At 32.3% G+C, this 26,207-nt stretch overlaps 1 protein-coding gene across 10 annotated transcripts in view; it reads left to right on the top strand.

Moving 5' to 3' along the window:
• Nucleotides 1–26,207, top strand: part of OtopLa (proton channel otopetrin-like a) — a 259,273-nt gene that overhangs the window by 186,486 nt on the left and 46,580 nt on the right. Inside the window, exon 5 of one of the 10 annotated variants that reach the window (XM_072532858.1) lies at nucleotides 21,138–21,185. The exons of the other annotated variants lie outside the window; for them this stretch is intronic. Coding sequence (XP_072388959.1) covers nucleotides 21,138–21,185 — 48 coding nt within the window. The remainder of the gene's footprint in view (nucleotides 1–21,137; nucleotides 21,186–26,207) is intronic. 10 annotated transcript variants of the gene reach the window in all.

Raw genomic sequence — 26,207 nt, 5'->3', positions numbered from 1 at the left:
GTGTTATCAGTAACTCTTCAAAACCTTGTCGTATATTATACTTATTATTGGAAAGTGTATTTTGTTTACATTGTCTTTTTTGTGTTCATAGATCATTTTAATGAGATGCGAGAAAATAATTTGGATTATTTCCTAGAGAAACTACTCAAATGATGCCAAAGTTCTTTAGAGATGAATAGAGGAACAAAACATAGATACAATTATGGTTCAATTGGTTTAAAGGTAGAGACAAGTCTGTTATAAACAGTTAAAACACTGACTAGCTTTTTGGTTAATCGTCCAGCAGAAAACCACTAAAAAATGTCGTAATTGTGATACTTGTGAATGAAGATTATGTTTCATTGTACGTAAACTAGAAATCTACTTTTTTATTGGAAATAAGCCACAATTTTACTTTAAAATAAGTTTATTTTAAGACCAAAAGGAAGGCCACGGAAAAAGTGGGAGGATGAAGTGGCAGCGGACACTGCCACATGAGACCTAGAGATTACTAGACGTGAGAACCTGGAGAAGATTGGCGCGGGACCGGCAAGGTTGAGGGCATAGTTTGGAGGAGGCCAATGCTCGATTTGAGAGAGTGGTTTGGCTGTACCACTAATGAACTCTTTAGGTCAGCTGTAAACAAAGTCAGGATAGCCTTGATGATTTCCAATCTCCAATAGGAGTGGCACAAGAAGAAGAAGAAGAATGCACGATTTGGGCTGTAGCGCCATTGGGAAGGGAAGTATATTTTGATGTTTCAATGTCCACTTCGGAAATTGTTTTTAAAAGACAAAAAATTAATTAAACGATTTCTAAAGTGAAAATGCAAACGTCAAAATAAACTTATTTTAAAGTAAAATTGTGGCTTATTTCTAGTAACAATAGTAACTTTTATTAAGAAATATTGTATTAGATCAACATTTGCAAAGCTATCTTGCAAATTAAAATTGTTTTGAGGATTCTAACGAGACTATGGAAATTACTGAGGTATATGCGTAATGCATTCCAAAATTTCTTATAAAAAGAGCAGAAAAAGAACACACCACTAAAGAGGTAGATCTTAATATAAACAAAAAAAAGGCAAGAATCATAATAAAATATATAGCCAACAACAACCTAAATCAACTAACAATTAAATAACGTTACGATTTTACGCCACCTAGTATACCTGCTGTTTATCATAACTCATACCGGTTGATGCACTAAAAAATAAGCCGGAGAACATAAATAACAAAAAACAGCTAACTAAAATCTAAAGAAGTCGTAAAATTAGTCTTCTTCTTCTTCTTTTTCTTTTTCTTCTTTTTTATGTAGACATGACTCTGTCTGTTTTTGTAAATTATCGTTCCTTGGTTTTCGTGGTCTTCCTACTGATTGTCTTTGTATTGGGGAACTGTTTCTTGTCGTCTTTACTACTCTATTTGTTGCCATTCAGCTTATATGATCATAACATTCTACTCTTCTCTTCTAACACAGTTCTCAATATTTTCCACCTTGCATCTACGTCGTATATCTGTAATTCTAGCTCTGTCTTATATTATCTTACCATCAATTTTTCCAAATGTTTTCATCTCTGCTGTCTTATTCCATTGTCATCTTTAATAGGGTCGGTTAGTTCTTCTTCTAATTTTACTTTTATTGTGTTGTTTTGGTAGATATTCTCGATTATTCCTAGAGATATCTCTCTTGCGTACAATAAGTGGATAACGTCCTTTAATTTGACCCGGTCAAATGCCTTCTTAAGGTTCACGAAACATAGATATGCAGGTTGGTTGTATTCTAATGATTTCTCATGCACTTGCCTTATTATAAATATAGCGTCGGTGCATGATCTTTCCGACCTAAAACCTTGTTGTTCTTCTGCTAGTGTTATAATTTCATTCAGTTTCTTTGTTATCACTTTGGTTGTTAATTTTAGTGTTGTGTTAAATAAATTAATTCCTCTGTAATTTTTCGGGTCCGGTTTATCTCCCTTTTTGAAGAAAGTTATTAGGAAGCTTGATCTCCATTCTTGAGGAATTCTTTTTTGTTCTATTATTTTTTGACCAAGTTTTAATAGTTGTTTGGTCAGATCGAGTTCTCTGTACTTAAGAAGTTCGTTTGATATTTTGTCCTCCAAATCCTGGTGATTTTCTATTGTTTAATTTTCTTGATGCTACATTTACCTCTTCCTCCTCAATATTTATTTCTTCGTTTGTTGTCACCTTCGGTGTTGGTGGTTTATTGTCGTCACCCTTTAGCAAATAGAAATCGAAAGTAGTCTCTACACATTTCCTTCTGAATGTGTTTTGTTTTTATTAGTTCGTTCATCTCTTTTCTTTGTCCTCTGATCAGTCTCCATATTTCTTTTTTGTTCCGTGGAACTCATGTTCCTTCTGTTTTGAGAAGCTCTGGCAGTGTTCCCTTTTTATTTGTCTAACTAAAGTATTCGTTTCATTTCTGATTCGTTTATAGTGGTCATATGACTGTTCAGTTTGTTGCGTTCTGTATTGTAAAAAGGCTTTCTTTTTTTTTCACATTTTGTCTTCACTATCTCTCTAAATCATGTTTTTTTTTATATGTTAGTCTTCGTTACTTTTCTCTCTCCAAATGATACTGTTGCTACGTTAATTATTTTTGAGATTTTCCCAGCTTTTCTTGATGTTATCGTTTTCTAATATTTCATTCTTAGCGATCTTCTCTAATATTCTTTTTCTGTATTCCGTGGATTCCGTATTTAGTCGACTTTGATTTTTGTTTGTGTTGGCGCCGCTCTATTGGGTGTGAAGTATTTCAGGATGACTCTTATTTTACATAACACTAGACTATAGTCGCTACCTACATCTGCTGAGTTGAGGCATTTTACTTCGATTATTTTCGATGAATGTATATCTCTGTTGGTTATAACATAATTTATCATAGATCTTTGTCCATGGGTGTTATTAAATTTTTATTTGCGTTGATCTTTGTGATCAAAAAATGTATTGTTTATTCATTATTTGTGCAGAAGTTTATTATGAGTTTTCAATTTTCGTTTTTAACATCCTCGTTATGTTTTTGCTTAGTTACGGGTATTACTTGATTGTCTATGGGAGTGTTAAAATCCCCCAATATTATCATCTTCTCTCTAACTGGATCTACTACTTGTTGTTATTAGTCAGAAAACGTTCCCCTTGTTGTTTGAGGCTTATAAATTAAGTGTAAGGACTAAAATCAGACTGGTCAGATGTCTAGTCCATGTAGTTTTCCTATGCATACATTGTAAAATTAGATTCCCAAGGAAATCGACAAAAAGATGCGTTCGAGATGTTGTGCTTGAGACATATACTAAGAATTCCTTGGTCGCCCGCAGAACAAATATTTCAACCCTAAAACAACTAAACATTAAGGGAGAGTTAAGAACATATAACAGAGCACATAATTACCTGTTTTGTTTGAAGAAATGGCCTTTATAATACAGGGTGGCGACTGAAGATCAATAAAAATGAAACAACATAAAGATAAAGACATGGATGAACACCGGGACTAGACTATGTGATTTTTAAACATAGTTAAGAGGTCGAGTTTACTGCTCCAACTAAGATAATTTCCAGTAATTTGGCCGCGCAGCAAGTGGTCGTGCCGATTGTAAGATTTTCAAATTCATTCCAAGTTTTGACAAAGTCTACAACAGCTTCCTGAAAAAATACAAGGTTATATAGCTCTGCCAGTTTCCGTACAGCCCTGACCAGCGAAACTGAAAATGCTGCTTAAACTGCAGCTCAATGTTTTGACGAGACAGAGAAGATTCTGCATGAAGGCCTTTTAAAAATTGAATTTCCGAACTGCGAGAGCAAATTAAAGCACCGACCAGCGTGAGTTATTTATTCAAATAGGAAGGATACCACGAGCTGAACGATAAATAGTAAAGCATAACGAAGTTATGACCGAAGGTAGAATAATTTTGGGAAAGGTTTACGTTTAATAATGTATGTGATCGAGATGGTGTGGTAATTGTTGTATTTCCCCGCGTTTTTCTTTTTATGAAGACAAAGAAAAATCAAAATTAACCATTCCTAATATTATGAAATAACCTTAATTAAAATTTTTTATTAAGTTAAAGTTATAGCTAGTTCGTTTGGCCTAGGACTTTTTCCAATTTGTTTGGTCGTAGTATTAATTCTTTTATTAACCGCGATTTTTTCGAAGCATATATGAATATATAAAGCAAACTAGCTGTTAATTTTCAGCTAGGGTAGCTGTGGCTTCATAGCTTTCCTGAAAAAGCTACTTTTTGAAAAAAATATTTATATGGATCTCTGAAAAAAACAAAAAAGTATAAATCCGAACTAAATTTATTCTAATGTATTAAATTTAATTTTAATTCAATTATAAAAAAGCGAATGTTTCACTTTCAAACTTGAAATTAATTTAAATATCTAATTCAGAATCTGTCTTCTTTATATTTTCTTTCTTTGTAAATAAACTAAAATACTTAAAATTGATTTGTATAGGGTTATAAAACAGGCAGTCTAGAGAGTGAGATCTGACAAAAACTACTGTATTCAAGTCATATAAATAATTTTAATTGAAAAATTTATCGAGTATTAGATATTAAAGTTCTTATTTTCATTGATAACGACTTTGGTAACATAAAATTAAATAGAATTTTAGCTACTAGAAAATAAAGACGCATGTATTGAATATGTATTTATTAACTTTTATAACAATCGTCGTTTTAAATGTATTATTTAAAAAAAAGGAAACGTTCAGCCTTATACACTAAAAAATAAAAAATACCTCAGTGAATACCATCAATTCAATAATTTATAGAAATGATCATGATTCTAAAGTATAATTCAGCTTTTTGTAAGGATGTAAAATAGACGTTGAACTAATGAATTATGCCAGGGAGACACAAAAAGTATAAAAACTGGTTCAAAACGAATAAAACTATGTAGAAGAGGTAATTGAAAACGGTTGTATGCAGTTTAAAATATACAAAAATATTGACAATATTGAACAAGGCCCATTTACTGCAGCATACTCAATAGCTGAGTAGTCAATAACCTCCGATGTAACAAATATTAAGCTCTGGTACGTTCGGAAAAATATTCCGGATTTTTTTGCATGATCACTTTCATGAGATACCCTAAAATAAGGTTATAGATCTCTTCGATTTATAAACAATTTAGATTCACAATATACAACTTATATTAAACTTTGTTAATATTAAAAATATTCGGAGTCCACATTGAATACAACATTACAGTTTACAATGCCGAACTGAACGGCACACATTTCTGCTGGTTTGAATTCTCATTATACAAATGAGTGCTCGCCCTGCCATACGCGCTTCATTGACAATTAAAAAACAGTTATTTAACATAAAATAAGCCCCGAATTTTTATCGAGAGCTGATAGAGGAAGACTTGAGCTTAAATTTACGCACTTGATTACAAAAATAATATTTTTACTTTTGTTTTTGAGCCTTGAAAATCGTCATTTTGCGTTTTTTTTTCAGTTTTAAATTATTTATAGCTCCAAAACGATAAATTTAACACAAAACTTACAACAGACCTTTTTGTTTGTAATGATCCATAAAACCTAAAAAAAATTGAACAACTTTTCGCCAGGGCCGCCTCTTGAACCTTATGTTGAAGTATCTCATGAAAGTGAGTATGTAAAAAAAATCTTATGGGAATATTTTTCCGATCGAAACCGAGCTTTTCGCGTTGTCTATAAAAAAATTTGAGAGCAAACAACTGTGTGTTATTTCATTTACCTTGTAGTATTTCTTCCTTCCAGAACAAGCTTCTAAACTGTTTCTTTCATAGTCTATTATATAGTTATTTTCCCTTCTTTCCGTAGATTTGATGTACTTTATAATTTTTGAAATAGTGTAAAAAATTTATTCTCTTTTAAAGAGTTTTTTGTGTGAGACAAAATAATTGATTTTTTTTGTGTTATTTATTGAATTATAAGAACCATATTTATATTTAAAACGGTATTTTACTGAGGGTCTAGCTGATTATGATGGCAATAATTACACTCAAATCAATTAAAAACCCAGAGAATATCGATGTGGTATATATAAAAAAATATACTTTGTTCAAATTTTCAAATCCCTAGACATAGACATAATTATAAGATAGACTGACTGCTGCCATAGACGTTTTCCCAGTGTGACAGTGACAGTGTGACTCTCCTTACAAGTGATGTAGTGCCACTAAGTGCCTCCCTATTAAATTAAATGTCTGTTGTGTCTTTTTAAATGTGTTCTGTTTGTCCCTAAGTGTCCTTAAGTGTTTTTTTAAATTTTATATTTAATTGACATCACAATAATTTCTGTCCAAATCATACAGACCAAATCGATTTATCATAATTTAATAATTACAAGTTGGAGTTATTGCACACCCAAAACTTATACATCTACCTTTTTATATATTATCATACTGCTGTCTGTTCTAAATAAATAATTTCAATAAATTAACACACATTTCCAAAATATACCTCTTAAATAAAATTAAATATCTTTGAATGATATAACACATCACATTTATTTCAACAAACAATCTTCTTCTTCTTCAGGTTCCTTCTCCTATCGGAGGTTGGAAATCATCATCGCTATTTTAATTTTATTGGCCGCGCTTCTGAATAATTCTAATGAGCTGCAACCGAACCAAATTTCTCAAATTTCTTAGCCAGGGTATTTTGCGTCGTCCTGGGTTTCTCTTCCCTTGTATCTTCCCTTGCATAATTAATCTAAGTAATACGTACTTCTCGCCCCTCATTATATGACCCAGATATTGAATCTTTCTAATTTTAACAGTTTTTATGACTTCACATTATTTCTTCATTCTTTGTAACACCTCTATATTAGTTACTTTTTCAGTCCAGGATATTCTGTGGATTCTCCTGTAGCAACACATCTCAAAAGAGTTTAATTTTTTTGATTTCAGACTGTTTTATTGTCCACGCTTCCATGCCGTATAGTAAAGTAGAAAAAACGTAACAACGTAGCATTCTTGTGGGGATCTCTAGATTAAGGTTACGGTTGCAAAGTAAGTTCTTCAATTTTATGAACGTGTTTCTTGCCATTTCTATTCTAGATCTGATTTCTTTTGTTTGATCTCCATCTTCGGTTAGCCACGTTCCTAAATATTTATATGTTGTTACTCTTTCGATCGTTGTATTATTGATGATCAGGTTATCTACATTTTGTGGTTTTTTTGAGAATATCATTGATTTCGTTTTCTTGAGATTCATTTGCAGTCCGTGCCTTTCACATGCATTGTATACATGTTGTATTATGTACTGTAGATCTTCCATGTCACTTGCAAATATGACCGTATCGTCCGCATAATCTATCGTCCGTGTTTACATCTGCTCCTGGGTAAGTCTTCACTACTGTAATAGAGTTCTTGTAGCTGTTCCTTATCAAGATGTAATCTATCTGATTTCTTATAATTCTATCTTTGTTGTCTCCAGGAGCTTCCCACGTGTAGAGCCGGCGATTTGGTAATTTAAACATTGTATTCATAACTATCAGTTCTTCTGTTTGGCACATCTGAATGAGTCTTTCACCACGCTCATTTCGCTCACCCAATCCATACATTCCAACACAACTCTTTAGTTTAGTACCCTAGTTTAGTTGTTAATATCTTTTCTATATCCATATCCATATTTAATATCCGTCAGCGGTTTACAACAGTTTAAACTATGTTTCCTAAAACAATGAATAATAACCTTTGTATGGGCATGTAAATAATATTTATTAGTTATTTATTTATTTAATTTTCAATTTTACTAAATTGTTTTTTCACTTAATTTTTACTTTGTGTATTTAATCAATTTTAAAGTCATATTTAATCACACACATATAATATTGGCATAATTGCTGTATATTCTTTACCAGACAGTACCTTAATCTGGGTTTTTATAATTCCAGCATTTAGTTTACCATGTACCTTAGACCTGAAGATGCATAGCAAATTAGTAAGCGAAACCGGTCGTTGGTGGTAGAATAAATTGATTGTGAGTTAGTCTTATTATTATTTATTTTTACCTATTTGAAATATACTCACACAGGCAATATATTCAAGATAAGTATATAAGGATACTTTTAATTTTTAATAGAGCTGAATGTAATTTTCACCATCCTAACCGGCTAGACCTTGTTACGTTTTAACAGTACCAAACACAAAAATTATATATAATTCTGGTTCTTGTCTTGTGTTGTTTTCTGACATGTTTCATATATAATTGGTAGTTTTTAAAGAAGAAGCCTACCTCTCTATCTACTAGACTTTCTATACGCAGTGAGTTTTAAGTATACAATGCCTCAATTATCCCCAAAACGGCTTGCACTATTTATATAAAGTTTGGTTTTTTTGAAGGTTTTCTAATTAGTAGGGGTAGTATTTATATTGTTGTCAAATTTTTCTTTTTTTTGGAAATATAACGAAATTTCTTATACAGGGTGTTTCAAAAAAAGGTAACCCCGTCTCTAGGGTAGGTAAAAAACTGAAAAATAATTGGGGTTTACTTAGTAAAAAATTTTTGTAACGCCATCCCTTTTCAAGATACAGGGCGTTGAAGAAAAAAAAATTTACGCATTTTTTACGATTTTGCCGAAACTACTGGCAACATTGTAATGAAATTTTATACGAATATATTTTGGAAGCTGATACATCCCATGAATTTGTTTTTATATCTGATTCTCATAGAGGGCGCTAGTTACACGGATCGTACTAAGTATTAGTCAATATAACTTTTTTAAGAGTATAATTATTAATCAAAATTTCAAGTAAACTTAAACATCACTCAATTTTACATGAAAAAGGTACTTTTGGTAAAACTTGATACTGTGTACCATTTTCGATTTGAAAATTATGAAGTAATATTTGATGCTGGTATAAAATAGTTAGTAATTAAACAAAACTCACAAGAAGAAAATTAAATTAATGACTAAGAACATAAAATAAAATTCAATGACAGTAAGTGTTCAAAATGCCCTCCGTTTTCGCGAATACACAAGTCTATTCTTTTTTCTAAAGATTCCATTAACCTTCTAAACGGTAGGGGATCAGCTATGATGTCATTAAATTGACGTTGAATTCGTTCTTCAATTCTTGGCGTGAATTTACCTCTGTAACATAGACCTTTCCTTAATATACGACCAAACTGCGTAGTCCAAAGGGTTAAAATCGCATGATCGAGGAGGCCAATGAATCAGAGCTTCTGCACCTCTACCAATCCATCGATTCGGAAAAGGATTACTCAACCAATTACGACACCTTCTATTAAAGTGTGGTGGAGCTCCATCGTGCATAAAAAATAAAGATCTTCGCTCGTTTAGCGTTAAATCTTCTAATATCTCGAATAAGGAATTGTTTAAAAAATCAAGATACATAACACCATTTAAATTTCCAGGTAGAATATGATAACCTATTAATTTGTTACCTAAAGTAGCTGCCCAAACATTATTTTTAAATGAGTTTTGGTAATGTGATACCCTTTTGACTTGTGGATTCTCATCACACCAGTAGTGTGCATTATGGGAGTTAAACATACCTTGTCGCGTAAAGGTGGCCTCGTCCGTAAAAAGAATGCATTTTAAAAAATTTGGATTGTGGGCTGTCCTTTGTTGCAATGTTTCACAAAAATCCACTCTAACCGGTAGATCATCTGGCAAGAGCTCTTGGCCGTGTCTTTAATGATAAGGATGTAATTGCTGTTCTTTCAGTATCCACCAAGTACTTGAAGAAGAAGTATTTGTTTGTCTTGCTATATTCCTTACGCTAACTGTTAGATCTTGATCAAGTAAATTTAAAATATTATTTTCTTTATTAATTGTTCTTGTTGTTCTTGGTCTACCAGAATTTATTTTATTTGGTCTCACATTCCCAGTTTCTCGACAACGTCGTTCAACGGCTCTAAATGTTTTTTTACTTGGTAAGTTTTTTCTAGAAAACTTTTCTGCATAACGTGTCACAGCTGCACTAGAACATCCTAAACATTCGCCTAAGGTTAATAACATGTCAGTGTATTCAACAGTTGAGTACTTTTTGATTTGATTTTACAAATAACAAGGTTTCAAAACTCTAATTATTGTTGATTTATCGTTATAACAATCAATAAATGTCAGATTTCCATGGCACACTTGGAGAAAATAGAGGTATACCTATTAGAATTTTACCATTACTACCAGTATCAATTATTACTTCATAATTTTCAAATCAAAATATTCCGAAAACGGTACACAGTATCGAGTTTTACCAAGAGTACCTTTTTCGTGTAAAATTGAATGATGTTTAAGTTTACTTGAAATTTTGATTAATAATTATACTCTTAAAAAAGTTATATTGACTAATACTTAGTACGATCCGTGTAACTAGCGCCCTCTATGAGAATCAGATATAAAAACAAATTCATGGGATGTATCAGCTTAGAACACATATTCGTATAAAATTTTATTACAATGTTGCCAGTAGTTTCGGCAAAATCGTAAAAAATGCGTAAAAAAATTTTTTACTAAGCAAATCCCAATTATTTTTCAGTTTCTTACCTACCCTAGAGACGGGGTTACCTTTTTTTTGAAACACCCTATATAACCAAAAAATGTTTAATGGTTTTAACTGGTACATTAAAATGTTTATCTAAATAATGGCGCAAAATCCGACAACAACAGAAGACAAATCTTTAAACATTTTTGCCGTGTTAAAGAACTTTGGAAAACATGCTGATGCTTAAAATGTCCTCCTATTTTAGTATAAAAAACTTTACAATATATTTTGCAATATGTCTGATTGCTCAACTCTTCTTATTTTCGTGGTAATTCCATCTTTTAATTTCTGAATATTTGGTAAGATTTGTTAGAAGCAAACGATTTATATTCAGTAATCGAGGAGATCATTTGATACAATCGCACCTTTGAATAAGTCTTCTGTGAAAGAAATTATGTAGGTATTCTCTTACCTTATAGTTCTTCATACTTTTTCCGACAAAAACTATTGTTTGGGTATTGCCGAGAAGCTATTTTTTTTATTTTATTGTGGCATTTTAATCATATTTACAATCTTAAATTGGAACCAAGCATAATGATATGCCTTGCTTTGTGCAAGCCGTTTCCAAGAGAACTAAGTCATTCCACACTTAAAACTCACTCTAGAAATAGAAATCGTTAATAAAAATCATTTGATAGAATCAGAGATAGTGCCTTATATTCAGGATTATCAAGAAATACCATTGGACTTCGTTTTTTACGGAAATTATTCGGGTAGGCTTTTATCGTTTTAGACCGTATTGTGTGACTTTTGGTTTTTCTGATTGTTGTAGATTGATTTACATTTAATATTCTTTAAATCCTGACAGAATATGTTAATGGATGGTGCTTTTTGTCTCCACATCTAACAAATATTGATGAAATTCAATTTTAAACAAAAGGTTATTCTTACAATATATTATATATATTCAAAGGGCAATAATTTAAGTTGAAAAAGTTTTTAAAAAAGCACAGTTTGTACTTGGTAACAAAAGGGAGAACTCATATTTCAGTAAATAATTGAAATTACTTTTTCTGTGTTTAATCTAGTTGATGCGATTATATAAATTATTATAAATAAGAGAAAAGTTAAAATTTCTTGCATTCTAATTTAGTTCCAGGGCTTAAGTTATAGAAAAAAAATTTAAGATTCCTAAAAAAAATTTGAGTTGTGAGTTACGCACTAAAAAAGGTCAAGGGAAAGATTTATTTTTTAGAACTTAGCAATAGCCAGGTATTTGACGAGATTTTTCGTTTACCGTTAAACAAAGTGGTACTGTAGACTAGCGCAAAGCTTCATACTATGTTTTCTGTATTTTTAAAATTTAAATAATATTTAAAATTAAATAAAGTAATTTTATTATTTATTTATTTTTATTTATTATTTTTGTTTATAGATTTTTATAGATTTTATTAAAATTGAAACAGTTTAACGGACTTTCTTTGTCGCGTAAATGAATTCATCCAACGCGTGAAACGGGGTCGATACATGTTAAACAGTCTCTGTTTCCTTCGGAAATCGGCGTCACTATAATGTCTATGTCAACAAGTGAAAATGTTCGAATCGGCTGGAAGGTGGTAGGAAACTTCCAGTCGGTGAAACAATGTGGCGCGATATTTTCGATTTTTGGCACTGTAGACAGACTCGAGTCCATTTTCTCACATCTGATTTGTTTGAAGGCCAAACATATCGCTGTGTGATCATCTTCACACAGCGATCATCATTCCAGGATGTGCTAGATCATGCATGGTGCTAAAAATTGCCATTCGGAGTGGTTTCGGTACAAATGGTCTGGCTGTAGATGTTGCACAGTACAAACAAACGTTTTATTCCGGAAACCTTATTTTCTTTAATTGCAACGATGTTTTCTCGTACGTTTTTAATTCTGGATTTGTTTCTTGTGCGAAAGCTAAGTCCATGATGTCGATGCGATCTTTCTCTATTCTATCGACTCGAGATAGTGCATCTACCACAATATTTGTTAATCCAGAGATGTGCTGAATGTTGGTGCAAAACTGTCCTATAAAATCTAAATATCGAAATTGTCTAGAACTGCATTTGTTTAGCTTCTGTGTAAAGACGAAGGTTATTGGTTTGTGATCAGTGTATATGGTTATATCTTTGCCTTCGATCATATGTCTAAAATGTTTTATAGCTAAATATATAGCCAATAATTTTCTGTCGTACGCACTATATTTCTTTTCACTAGGTGAGAATTTTTTGGAAAAGAAAGCAAGGTTTCATACCTGTATCCGTTTTTTATTGTAATACAGCTCAAGCACAATAATCGGAAGCATCACAAGTAATGGAAATATCAAAATCGTTTACAGGGTGGCTCAGTAAAGTAGCGTTAGCTGAACTGCTTTTGCAGTCCTCAAAGGCTTGGAGCCGCTGTGGTGTCCATTTAATTGGTGCTTTTCCTTTGACATTTCCTTTTAGGGCATCATGTAGTGGTGCTTGAAGCTCAGCTGCATTGTTTATGAACCTTCGGTAGAAGTTCAACATACCTAGAAATCTACGCAGGTCTTTCACTGTTTTAGGATGAGTGAAATTTTGTACAGCTGCTACTTTTTCTTGGGGAGGTTTGAGTCCTGCTGCTGATACTGTATATCCCAAAAATGTAGTCTCGTTTTTGCTGAACTGACTTTGCTGGATTAATCACAACGCCAAATTGCTTAAGCCTTTTGAAAATTTCTTCTAAATGCAATAAATGCTGCTCTTCGGATTCTGATGCAATGAGAATGTCATCGATGTAGACGTAGGTGAAATCAAGATCACGTAAAATTTCATCTATGAAACGTTGGAAGGTCTGTCCTTCTATTCTTTTTTAAACCAAAAGGCATATATAAATATTCGTACAGTCCAAATGGTGGGGTAACGGAAGTTTTTGGTATATCTTCGATGGCTACTGGTATCTGGTTGTATGCTCTAATTAAATTTATTGTAGAGAAAAGGATCTTACCAGCTAGCGACTGACTGAAGTCTTCGATGTGTGGAAATCAATCTGGAATAGTCCTTTGGTTTAAACGTCGATAATATAATCTCCACAGGGTCTACATTCCTCACCTTTCTTCGGGACCATATGTAGTGGTGTAGACCATTTACTTTTTGATGGTCCTATGATGCCTAATCGCAGAAGATTTTCGAACTATTTGTTAGCCCATTGCAATTTGTCAAGTGCAAGTTGTCAAACAAATAATTGTGGTACCCACAAAAATCAAATTTGCTTCGATGCAAGGAAGGTGACTTTGCAAAATGATATTTCGGAAAAATATGTTTTAATGAATCTAAGAGCTAAGGGAATCTGTTATAATCAGGGCTTTTGTGAAGGTAAACTTGTTAGTAGAAAATTGATAAATATTTTAAAATACTTTTTGATAACTACCGCAATGAAGCGTGACCTGTCGAGATCAGGGTTTAGGTAAGTTTTGTCCACCAGTGTTGCCGGTAAAAATTTTAGTAAATTGGGTAATTTATACCATGATAAAAATGCTAACACAACTTAGTTAGTCCACTTCATAGTAAAATTACCACGACACTGACCGCACCTGTTCCTAGTCATGTTGGAATATTTGACAGGGTAAGTACGTGCTATAAATCAGCTTGCAAATTTCTTTGAACTGTGAAGAAGAAAAAACGCCACTTCACGTTCTGTCAAGCCACAATCAGACAGCTCGTGAAATGGCGCTTTTCGCTGGTTCACGTCGGCAAAGAAAAACAGAACATATATTTAGTGAAAAAGAGAGAGACCACGGATGGCACCCCATATTAGTTTGAAATTGATTAATATTTCATAAAAATTTCATATTCAACTGAGATCTACCCTATATACCATACTGTCAAACTTTTTAATGAGCTTACCTTTACAAAAGTCCTGATCATAACAGATTTCCTTAGTTCAAGATCATCAACATGAAAGAAGTGTTCATTTTTTGTGAATACTCTCACACGTCGGAATAACGGGAAACGAAGTAGCCGACAAGCAATTTTAGGCGATTATTCCAGTGACTTAAAAGCTTATTTTAAAGATAAAGTGTTGTACTTGTAGAGGAATGAGTGGTCTCAAACTAATTATAAGCTGAATAAAATCGAAAATAACGTTTCTCAGTATATTCCATCGTCGCTTAACAGGCGTGAACAAATTGTGCTTGCGCGTTTATGTCTAGGACATACCAAGTTACGCACTCTTACCTTTTCACAAAGAATAACCCACCCATATTGTGATCAGTGTAACGTTCGATTACAATTCGAACGCTTTTTAATAAATTGTGGTAAATATTATCACGAAAGACGTCGTTACAATATTTTGAACTCTCTAGCAGAAGGTCTAGGTCGAAAGTGTTCCTGTGATAATATACAGTGAAACTTCTCCATAATGGACACCAACGTGGAAAAATAATGAGCTTTTTGTAAAGTTGTCCATTGTGTAGTTATCGCTTAACAAATGAAAATAAAAAAGAGGTTTCGATTTGCTTGATATTTAATTATACATTTTCGTACGTATTTACATAAGCATATACACAAATTTAACAAATAAAATACTAATGTAAAAAAGATAGGAATTACTTCTTAAAAAAATCATCAATTTTGGTTTGTTTTTTGTTTTGAACATTATTCTTCACAATGTATGACTCAACATTTAGAATTGCATCAGATATTTTTTGACTTCTCTTGTATCACCTTTATATATAAAAAATAATACCTAAGTTTCTCAGTTTTAGGTAAACATCATTTAAATTATTTACATTTGTAGTAAGTTCTTGTTCATCGTCAGTTTCAATCTCGGAAAGATTGGACACCTGTTCGTTTTCTTTAAAATCACTAACACAACTAGCTAAGTTTACTTCAGGATTTTCCGCCAATAGGGTTGCATAAATCTTTAGGTAATTCAAAAAATTTTCAACTCTATGATTTTCGCAGAAGGTTGACAATGGCAAATCATCTTCCAGGTCTTGTATCTCCAGATTTTCCACAATTTCTTCTCCATTACTACCGTTTTTTAAAAAACCGCCCCATGTTGCCACAATCCCAACTAAGGCGTTGGCAATCGTTATGGATTTCCCTAGTTCAGCCGTTAATAGAGAACATTCTATAGATGATAACATTCTTCTCATTAAAAACTTTTTATACAGAGATTTAAGTTTTTAATTATTCCTTGGTCTAACAGTTGACAATGTACCGTAGTATTAGGTGGCAAAAATATATGTTAGATAACTGAATATCCAGATGGGATGTTGCGTTGTCTAGGATCAAGAGAATTTTTCTTTTTTTGCGTTGCATTTTTCTGTCAAATTTGTGCAGCCAATCATGATATCTCTGGTCATCCAGACCTTCTTATTGTAGTACCAGTCGACTTGGAGTTTATCAACATAATAATTTTTAAAACAACGAGGATTTTTACTTTTACCAATCACCAAAGGTTTTTCTTTTTTCCTATTTAAATTTGCCCCGAATTATACGGTCAGCCTTTCCTTAGCAGATTTGCTCCTAGTGGACTTTTCATTACGAAATGTAAAAGTTTTACTTGGTAAGGATCGATGATATAGACCAGTCTCGTCAGCTTTTCCAGAAATTGCTCTAAAAGGTAAAAATAACAGTAACTTTGCAAAACTATTGTTGATCATAAAAATGATCTTTTTTTATCTTTTTTTGTGCACATTAAAAGTAAAAGTTTTCAGCTTTCATACGGTACCCATAGACTTATCGTATCTCATTACCTTATGTCTAATTTTAATACAAAAAAATGATCTCTGGGGGTAACAATTTTAATACCTTTTAAACTAATTAATGGATCAAGCTGAAATTTTGAGAGTCTGTTAAGCACTATAAGAGCTCCTTTTATAAAAGTCATAAACATTGGATGATTTTGCCTGATAGTGCTATTTTTGGAGCAACAAATAATTTAAAATTATTCTTTTTTTTTAAATAAAATTTAAAATAGCTTCGAAAAAATATTAAAAAATTTGTATTTAAGTCTAATATATTTAAAATGTATATAAAATGTTTATTTTAAGTATAAATAGATACCTACCTTTTGTACGGTAAACGAAAAATTGAAAAATCACATTTTTTGCACTTAATTTTTTATAAATAAATAACAACGCCGAAATTTCTACAGAAAACGTATAATTAGGTTTTTTACTATAGTATATATACGGAAAAACTCGTCAAATATCCGGCTATTGCGAAATCCTTAACTAGATTAAATTTTCCTTATTTCCCTGAAGTAAAAAACAATTAATTGAAAAGAGACGTTGCAATTCTAATTGCACTTACAGGCTGAGGTTACTTTTAAAAATATGACGGCGTCATTAGTATTTGCATCTTATAATTGACAATTATAATTCCTACAATCTCCAATATCATTGCTTAATAATATAAATCAAATTAATGACAAGCATGTAACTTTATTCATCTCTGTAAGTAATTGTTTGGCAATTTATAATTTGATACGATTTAAATTTGATGCACTATAAATAACTAACGCATTCACAGAATATTCATGAAATTTAAAGAACATACCTATTATTAAAATTGTAAAAATTAATTTTTAGAAATTTTTTAAATGATTATAAGCAACTATTTTGTATTCATTAGCTAAATAGTACTAAGAAACCGGTAGAATATACAGTGTGTCAATTTTAAAAATTACAATTCGCTATATCTCACGAACAAAAGCTAATATCGAAAAATGTTTGAAACCGTTTCTAGGATAGTAAGGCATAAAATGGCATGAAAGAGAACTTACCTCGTAGGCCTCACCCACCACAACCAAAAAAGTTTAAATTGCAATACCCCTACTTGTGATACATCATTGAAAAGACTATAAAAATGCTATCCAATGGTATAAATTATCCAATTGTTATACAGTTCGAAGCAATAATTGTGAAACTTTGGCTTAAATGGAAAATTTCATAAGGTTTTTGTTGATTCTGTTGACGATCCTGTATAATTATTGTTTAATAATTATACAGGGTGATAATATCAGCCGGCTTACTATGACTTTTGTATTAGTTATGCAATCTCCCGTACTATTATTTTTAATGATAAGTGCCTGTCGGAATTTTTTTTTGTTAAATAAAAACTTAATTTGCCATTTTTGCAAAACAAGTTGAAAACATCTGTTTTTTGGGTTCTGTCAGATTCAATTTTTTTTTATTTGAGAATTTTAAATGTCATTAGTTTTCATCATTTGTACGATCGGTACTGTCATTCATATGTAGTTGTCACGATGGTTTACAGTATACCTGAACGCTTGGAGATCAATATTTCATGAAAGTTATCACATGTACGTCCGCGAATTAGTTAAAAATTTTATTAGTGCAAAATAAAAAAAGGGATGCCCCAAGATTACTGAAGGAAACATCCCAAATTGAGACCCTTGGAAATTTTGCAACAGAGCCTATCAACACGTCACTTCAAGTATCTGTCAATGACAGGACTTTCACATGAGTCGGTTAGAAAGGTGTTGAAATTACATAAGGTTCACCCGTACAAAACACAAATTCTTCAAGAACTAGGCGATGATGATCCAGATCGACGAATTGAGTTTTGTGAACTCATGACTGAAATAATTCGCGTTGAACGGAGAATGTTAAAAAATATTTGTTTCACTGATAAATGTACTTTAATGCTGAACGGTAATGTAAATAAACAAAACTGATGCTATAATTGGCCTCTTGTATATAGCAGGCAGTTTAAGTAGCGATATTTAACTCGATACGCTGGAAAACACCATCGAACCTTTAATTGTGCATGAATTAGAGAACCAAAGGGACGATCAAGGCAACCCAGCCCTGCACGATGATTTTCTGCAGTTCGAAGAAGATGGAACACCTCCTCACTATGCAGCTTGTAACCTCGGAAACATTTTTTGGATGGTGCTAGAAAGGTCACCAAAGGAGACACTGCAGACGGCAGCCAGATGGTTGATGGAGAGCGAGTCGTGGGTTCGAAACTAGCTTTTGGAACAGGGAATGGGTCCAACGAACGAAATAAGTAAAGGTAGAGCAGGATAAGAGATATTAGAAAAGATATAGGAATAAACAAAAAGATAGGCGGGTAAAATTACCAAAAATAAGATAAGATAGAAATAGGGCGCCACTTAACTTTTTGGGGTAAAAGGGGAAAATTAAGAAACCTTAGGAACGAAACAGAGATAAGGAAAGATATTTAGGTTCTGAGATCAAATCCAAGGAAAGATATCAACAGTCAATTATTAAATAAATTTGGTTAACACACTATATAAACAAGAAATAAATATATTAGGTGGACTCCGTCCACCTACTTACCTACGAAACTTAATCAGCCTGATCTTTCTTCTGGTCGAAGGTATAATAATTGTTTAATATAATAAACAAACATTTAGATGTATCAGGAAACTTATTAGGAGTCGAGAAATAAAATTCATTGATAAAACAAAACAATATATCCAACACCACTCTGATATAGGCAGCTGAATGTACACACATGTAAAAAGAATGCACCATAAATTATTAAATGGTGGTATACATATAACAATACACAGTATTATAATTAGGAAATATCTTTACAAATACAAAAATATAATAAAATCATGCACAGTTTAAATTATCAGCGAAGAGAGCTTGATAGTATTTAATAGTATTCAACTAAAGCTGATGTAAATCTCTCTTTGCTGTTTATGGGCTTATCGCGAGATAACGAGTTAAAAATGTATAACAATTATAGTAAATAACAAAATGATTAAATTTAAATCCTAAAGAATACAAAAAGGTTTCAAGAATTCTGTTTTATAAAAATTAAACCAACCCGCACTTGGTATTAAGGTATCTGTTTCGCACTGTTATTTAATGATTAACTGATAATTAAATGTTTGCAATTTAGAAGTTCTTAATGGCTGATTGAAAGTTCGTATGAAAATAATAAATGTTCCTTGATTGAATGCTAACTCAGTAGTTAACCTTAAGTACAGTAGAAGAAATAGTCGACGGAGATTCGCCCAGATAGTTGAAGATAATATGATTAAGACAACTTACGATAAACCTTGATGACTGCTGCACTCTTCACTGAAGCTAAATACTTTACTTGTATTAAACACTGAAGTTAATTAAATTAAAGGTAGTTTATACCAATCTTTAATCTAATATGGTATTAGATTAAGAAACTGAGACATTTAAGTGTATACACTTAAAGAAAAAATTCACAGAGACGATAAGATAGCATAGAGACGGTAATATAAGCAAGCAACTTTACTCAAAGATCGCCCTGCCAGAAGTGATGTCCTCTTCTCAAAATTTCACAAGCTTCCTAAAAAATAAGGTGTGATATACCCCACTTAAAAATGACAGGCCAGCCTGTATGTATTTCTAAGAAGATAAGAGGTTCGAACGAATATCGAAAATAACGGTGCCCTTCTAGTTAGGACGTGATGAAAGATAAATCCTTTTGGATTAGCTTATCTTAGAAAATTATTAGAACGTACCTTTGACGATGTTTATCAAATTTATTAAAAAGAACCCACCTGACCGGAAAGAATTAACCGTGGATTAACCAACCCAGCGTCTTTTGATAAGTAGGACCTATCGGTACGTGAGAATTCCGTGATTCGGAAAGTCGGTAGGGTACAATAAAATTTTCTAATGGTAAGCACGACCACCCATATTATTTGCAAATACGACCATCGGCGTCTCAGCAACAGGGGTAAAAGGATTGAAAATTATTTAATATTTTAATTATAAAAAAAATGTTACAAGCTCCAGTTAGGCACTGGTTGGATACTAATTATCCGAACAAATAGGAAGGAGAGGTCCTATTGTGTGGCCACCACGGTCACCAGACTTACCGCCACCTGACTTTTTTCTATGGGGTTACCTCAAGTCAGTTTTTTTATAAAACTCAACCTGCGTCACTTGGGGAATTGCAAGAAAGAACTACGCAAGCATTTCGCGCTATTACTAGAACAAAATTTGCCAAAGTTCGTGCAGAATTTGAAAACAGGCTGTAGAAGAGAACCCACTTTGAACATTTACTTAATTAACATTTTTAACAAATTTGTAGTTCAACAAAAACTTCATTAAATTTTTCATTTAAACCAAAGTTTCACAATTATTCCTTCACCATGTATAATTATTATTTATACCATTGAATATGCTATTTTTATAGTCTTTTCAATGATGTATCACAAGTAGGGGTTTGCAATTTAAACTGTTTTGGTTGTGGTGGGTTGGGCCTAGGGGGTTGATGGTGGTGGGCCTAGGGGACTTTTTCATATCATTTTAGTTCCCCCTTACTATCCTAGATACGTTTTCAAACAGTTTTCGATATCAGCTTTTGTTCATGAGATATAGCCCATTGTAAGTTTTAAAATCAACACACTGTATAATTAAAAACTAAAATTAGAATTAGTAAATGTTAACATTAGTGGCCAATTTTTTTTATTGTTAATATTAATCTTAATATAAAAACTAATTAAATAGATAGCAATAAAACTAACAAAGTAACTTACACGCACGATAATAACATACTGGTCTACTTATTTACTCATCACACAATTATTTATGATTTTTAAAGCAGTTGTTGGAAGAGGCCCAAATCAAATTTTAGTTTGACTGTCTAAGAATGGAAGTATGTATTTGATCATCATTTTTCATGGAATATAATTTTTTACAGCCGGAAGAATCCAACCAGCCAATTTCTGTACAATGGCAATTCGATGCGGTAAGATTATTTAAAAGTTCAAAGTGCGTGATCGGTACTCTTAAGATTATTAAGAGTATGTAGACAAAATTTAGTTAAAACATGTACTACCCCTCCAGGGGCAGCGTTATCCCCTTTGACAAAAGTTAATAATTGGTAATTAATAACAACAGTTTATTTTAGAAAACAATAACTACATTTTTAGTAGGCAGTGAGTATTGGGCAGTTTACATTACGATTAAAATAATTTTACCTAAAAAACGTTTTTGTTTGATATTTTACCATTTTAATTACACTTTTAGATCATAAACGGAGTAAATTGTTAATAAATCTTAAAAGATTGAATTTAATATGTTTGTTTTTGTAACATAAATGTCCTCATTTAAAGTTGTCGGTAATTCTGGCGAATTTAACGAGATTAAAAATATATTACCTTCTTCTTCTTTTGGAGCTTATTCGTTTCGAATATTGGCGATCATTCTGACTATAATTATTTTATTAACTGACGCTTTAAATAGATTAGTTGTTGTTGTGGAAAACCATTTCCTCAGGTTTTTTAACCATGATATTCTTCTCCAAATTCCTCGCTTTCCGAATACTTTACCCTGTAGGATTATTTTCAGTAATCTGTATTTAGTGCCGTTTCTCATTATGTTTCCGATATATTCTAACTTTCTCCTTTTAATCGTATACATTACTTCTCTTGCTTTCCCCACTTTTCGTAGAACGGTCTCGTTGGTTATCTTGTCCGTCAATGATATCCTTAGGATTCTTCTGTACAGCCATATCTCGAAGGCTTCAAGTTTTTTCTCCATCGCTTCAGTGAGTGTCCAGGATTCAATTCCGTAGTATAATATCGAGAAGATAGAACATCGTAGGAGCCTTACTTTTATCTCCAGATTAAGGTTGTGGCTTTTAAAGAGTTTGGCCATGTTGTTGAATGCACTTCTAGCCTTCTCTTTTCTACATTTTACTTATAGTGAGTGATGTCATTGTTCGATTACGATTGTTCCAAGATAGGTTAACTGTTTTACTTGGTCCACTGGTGTATTCTTGATAAGCAGTCTCCAGTTGTAGTCCAAATCTTTCACCTACTTCATTTACTTTGTTTATTAGTTGCTGTAAACTGTTTAAACTTTCTGCAAAAATAACGGTGTCATCTGCTTACGGATGTTGTTTAGGCGTTCTCCATTTAAAAGGATTCCATGTTCGCAATTTTTCAAGGCTTCACTAAATATTTCCTCTGACTATAGGTTGAATAATATAGGTGAAAGTATACATCCTTATCTAACGCTTCGCAGAATCTGAATCGCTTCCATTGGTTTATCTCCAAGATTTGTTCTTTTTATGGCTGATTGGTTCCAGTATAAATGTTGTATTATACGCCGATCTATTTGGGCTTTTGTTAGAACATCCATCATTTTTCAGCGTTGAACTGTGTCAAATGCTTTTTGGTAGTCCACAAAGCAGGTGTAGACATCGCAAGTCATATCTCTTTATCTTTGAAATAATACCTGTAGACTAAACAGTGCATCTCTCGTACCTACGCCTCTTCGTATACTTTGTGTATTCTGCATTGAATATATATCCTTATCCATACCTTATCATTTTCTCAAAATCTTATTTTTTTTAATTTTGGGCGAGATCTGGAAATATTTTTCGCCGCTTCATATCCTTGAGCTGAGGTTAGTACTCCATTTAGCGTTCTAAGAGTACGCTAAATGCAAGAATCTTTTAAAATCGGCTACAAATTCTTGCAGGATTTCGTTATGCTTTTGATATAGATTTTAAGCTGACTTTGGAAAGACTGCTTTAGATGCTGCTGGTCATATTTTGTCTGTAAAGCTTAAAGAAGAGGGGTATAACTGGATGCATCCTAGAGAAGAAATTGTGGGACGACTGCTGCCTGTCCTACTATATTTTTCTCATTCTAACTATTGCTGCTTTAGCTGCAGCTTCGAATTAAAAACGATAAGTTTCCTAGGCTGTTTGGCCATCAAATGTGGGTGGTTTTAAAATGATGCTAGTTCGAATTGAAACTGTTTGTTCAGATTCAACATTAGTTACTGAAGCAATATTAGATAAAGAAGCTTGGGTATAAATTTTTCTTTAAAACACAAGTATTTTGATTTAAAAATTACATTCTAAATCGCTTTGCTCTTGTTCTGTTTTATTCTTCAAAGATCGTTCTTTTCTTCTAATTTACCAATTCTGCTAGTAATTTGACTTACCTTTAACTTAAAATTTCGGGAAATTGCAATTAACTTTTTATGATTTCTTCCTCTACTTTTCTACGTCTCTTCTCTTTCTTCTTCCTCTACGCTTCTCCATCAGCTCTTCCTCTTCTTGTCTACGGTCCTTCTTCAGTTCTTTCTATTTTTATCTACGCTTCTTCTTCACCACTCTACATTTCTCCTTCACCACCCTACGCTTCCCTTTTTCCTCATCCATTTATTTTCGGACGGGTGTCCGGACACTTCCATTTATTTATCAAATTCGGTAGATCTTGTATTAACCAATAAAAACTGTTTAAATATCTCTTTAATCCCACTGCTGGCACCAATGTTGCACTTCTTTAAAATACTTTATTTATCACCAACAATATTACCATGTTTGTTCACAACTTTTACACAAGACTTTTTCTATATGAAATAAATCTCACCAAATTGTCTTAACAATATCTTTAACAGATGGAGAATTAGTGATAATTTTCCACCTTCCAAATATTTTTTAGCATTGGCTTTCTTAGATATCCCAGCGAATATCATCATTCTGGCTTTACATACGTAAGATGCGCTTATAACACCACATTTCAAAAGCTTCGAGCCGATTCATAGATGCAGCAGTCAGTGTCCATACTTCCATTCCGTAGAGCAGAACTGTGAATATGTAGCAGTTCAATAGACGGCAGTTTGTTTTTAATGATATGTCTCGACTCTTGAAAATGGTTCTCATTCTAACGAATGCTGCTTTTGCTTTTATTATTCGCTGTTTAATTTCTGTTGAGTGGTCCCATTGGCTATTTAAATTGGTGCCTAGATATGTATATTGCTCGACTCTTTCGATATTCTGTTGGTTAATTGTAAGTTGAGCGTTTAGTATTGGATTTTTACTAATTGTCATAAATTTGGTTTTCTTTATGTTAAGAGCTAGTCCGTATCTGTTGCTGACTTCTGTTATGCGATTTGTTAATATCTGTAAGTCATTCAGATTATCGGCAAAAACTATAGTGTCATCTGCATATCTAATGTTATTCAACCATTCACCGTTTATTAGTATTCCTTTCGCACAACCGTCTAAAGCTTCCTTAAATACCCATTCAGAATAAATGTTGAACAACAATGGAGACAAAATACAGCCCTGTCGTACTCCACGTTCTATTGCAATTTTATCAGTTAACTGGTCTTCTATATTGATTTTGACCCTTTGATTGTAGTAAATGTTTCTGATAATTCTCATATAATCTATCATATAACTATTCACAATGCAACCTGAAAGATCTACATCAATCTGATGGAGATTACTGCAACAGATCTAGGCTATAGATTTTGAAGATCCATTTGTTACTTATTCAGGATCTAAAAATATTTATTCCTGGTATATATTGGTCTAGGCGAACAGTTATTCTAAAGATGCAGATGAAATGTTCTAGTTTTTATAACGTACTTTATCACTTACCATACATCAAATTCTACTTTTTTCCTGTAATATTTTTCACGTTAGTAATATCACTTTTTCAGAAAAATACTTATTTCAAGTAATTCAATAATATTGGCTATGTTTTAAAATGGTAAAATACAGCAATAAATAAAATATAACCATAATTTAAAAAGAAAGTTTATCCATTAAAATTTTGTACTATAAAATCTAATTTTATATAATCATACAAACTTATATTATCGATATTTTATTCATCTTCCTTTACGTGCTACAATTGACTCACTTTGGTTCACTTTTGTACGCCGTAATAAAATTTCACAGACCTTTGAGTATTCGGTAAGTCTACCCATTTGCACTACATTCTCCGCTGATAAGCTTACTTGGGGGTTGCATAATTTAACACTTGATTGCTCCTAATTACCCTCGTATGGTTCGCTAGGGTAGGTTCTATGAACTATGTATGGCTATCAAGACCACAACACACACACTTTAAGTAATTCTTGTTAATTGTGCCGTAGGCTATACTGAGAATATGCTAATTTTAACTTCAATTTCTGAGGAATACTTCATATAAAATTGATTTATATGTCAACCGACATAGTAAAATATTACAAGAATTTTCAAGCAAAATTTTTAAAAATCAAAAAGTTTTACTTTCGGTCAAATTTGAATCATAAAAAATTTTAAATTTCCAAAAACATATTCCACTAATTGACAATTATTGAATTCCGTGAAGTACAGATCAGGTTTCCGATAATTACCGAGGTGTAACAACGTTCGACCCGTATCTTCCCATTATTCCAATTAGCTCGTTTCAGGAACTTGACACGGCGTTCTCTTATTTTGGGATTAATAGGTGCTCCACACATTACACACACACACACACACACATATATATATATATATATATATATATATATATATATATATATATATATATATACATATATATATATATATATATATATATATATATTTATATATATATATATATACAGGGTTGGGATAAAGTATGGAACTGAAGTAAGTAAATATCTTTCAAACAAAAAAGACGATTTTAATTAAACTTAGCATGCAAGTACAATGCCACATAGCGCAACTAATGCCATATATTTTATCTATGTCTAAAATATAGTAGTAAAAGTACTTTCTAAGTCTGTTATTGTTATTGCTAATTCAGATATACCAAGTTTGGGTGAAGAAATTTGTTAGAACGCTACTACACTGTTCACTAATCATTGCACTATTGCTACTGGGGACAGCGGACAGATCATTTACACGGTAAATGATGACATGATTTGGGTGGAGGTTGGCGCGAATATTTCTGATAACGAAATTTTAATTGGAATATGGAGCGGGTATTTTCTTTATGAAAAGTCTTCA

The sequence above is a fragment of the Diabrotica undecimpunctata genome, chromosome 5 (assembly GCF_040954645.1).
Source record: "Diabrotica undecimpunctata isolate CICGRU chromosome 5, icDiaUnde3, whole genome shotgun sequence".
Classification (NCBI taxonomy): Eukaryota; Metazoa; Arthropoda; class Insecta; order Coleoptera; family Chrysomelidae; genus Diabrotica; species Diabrotica undecimpunctata.
The sequence above is the reverse complement of the archived record's forward strand: the minus strand, read 5'-3'. Positions and strand labels throughout refer to the sequence as shown.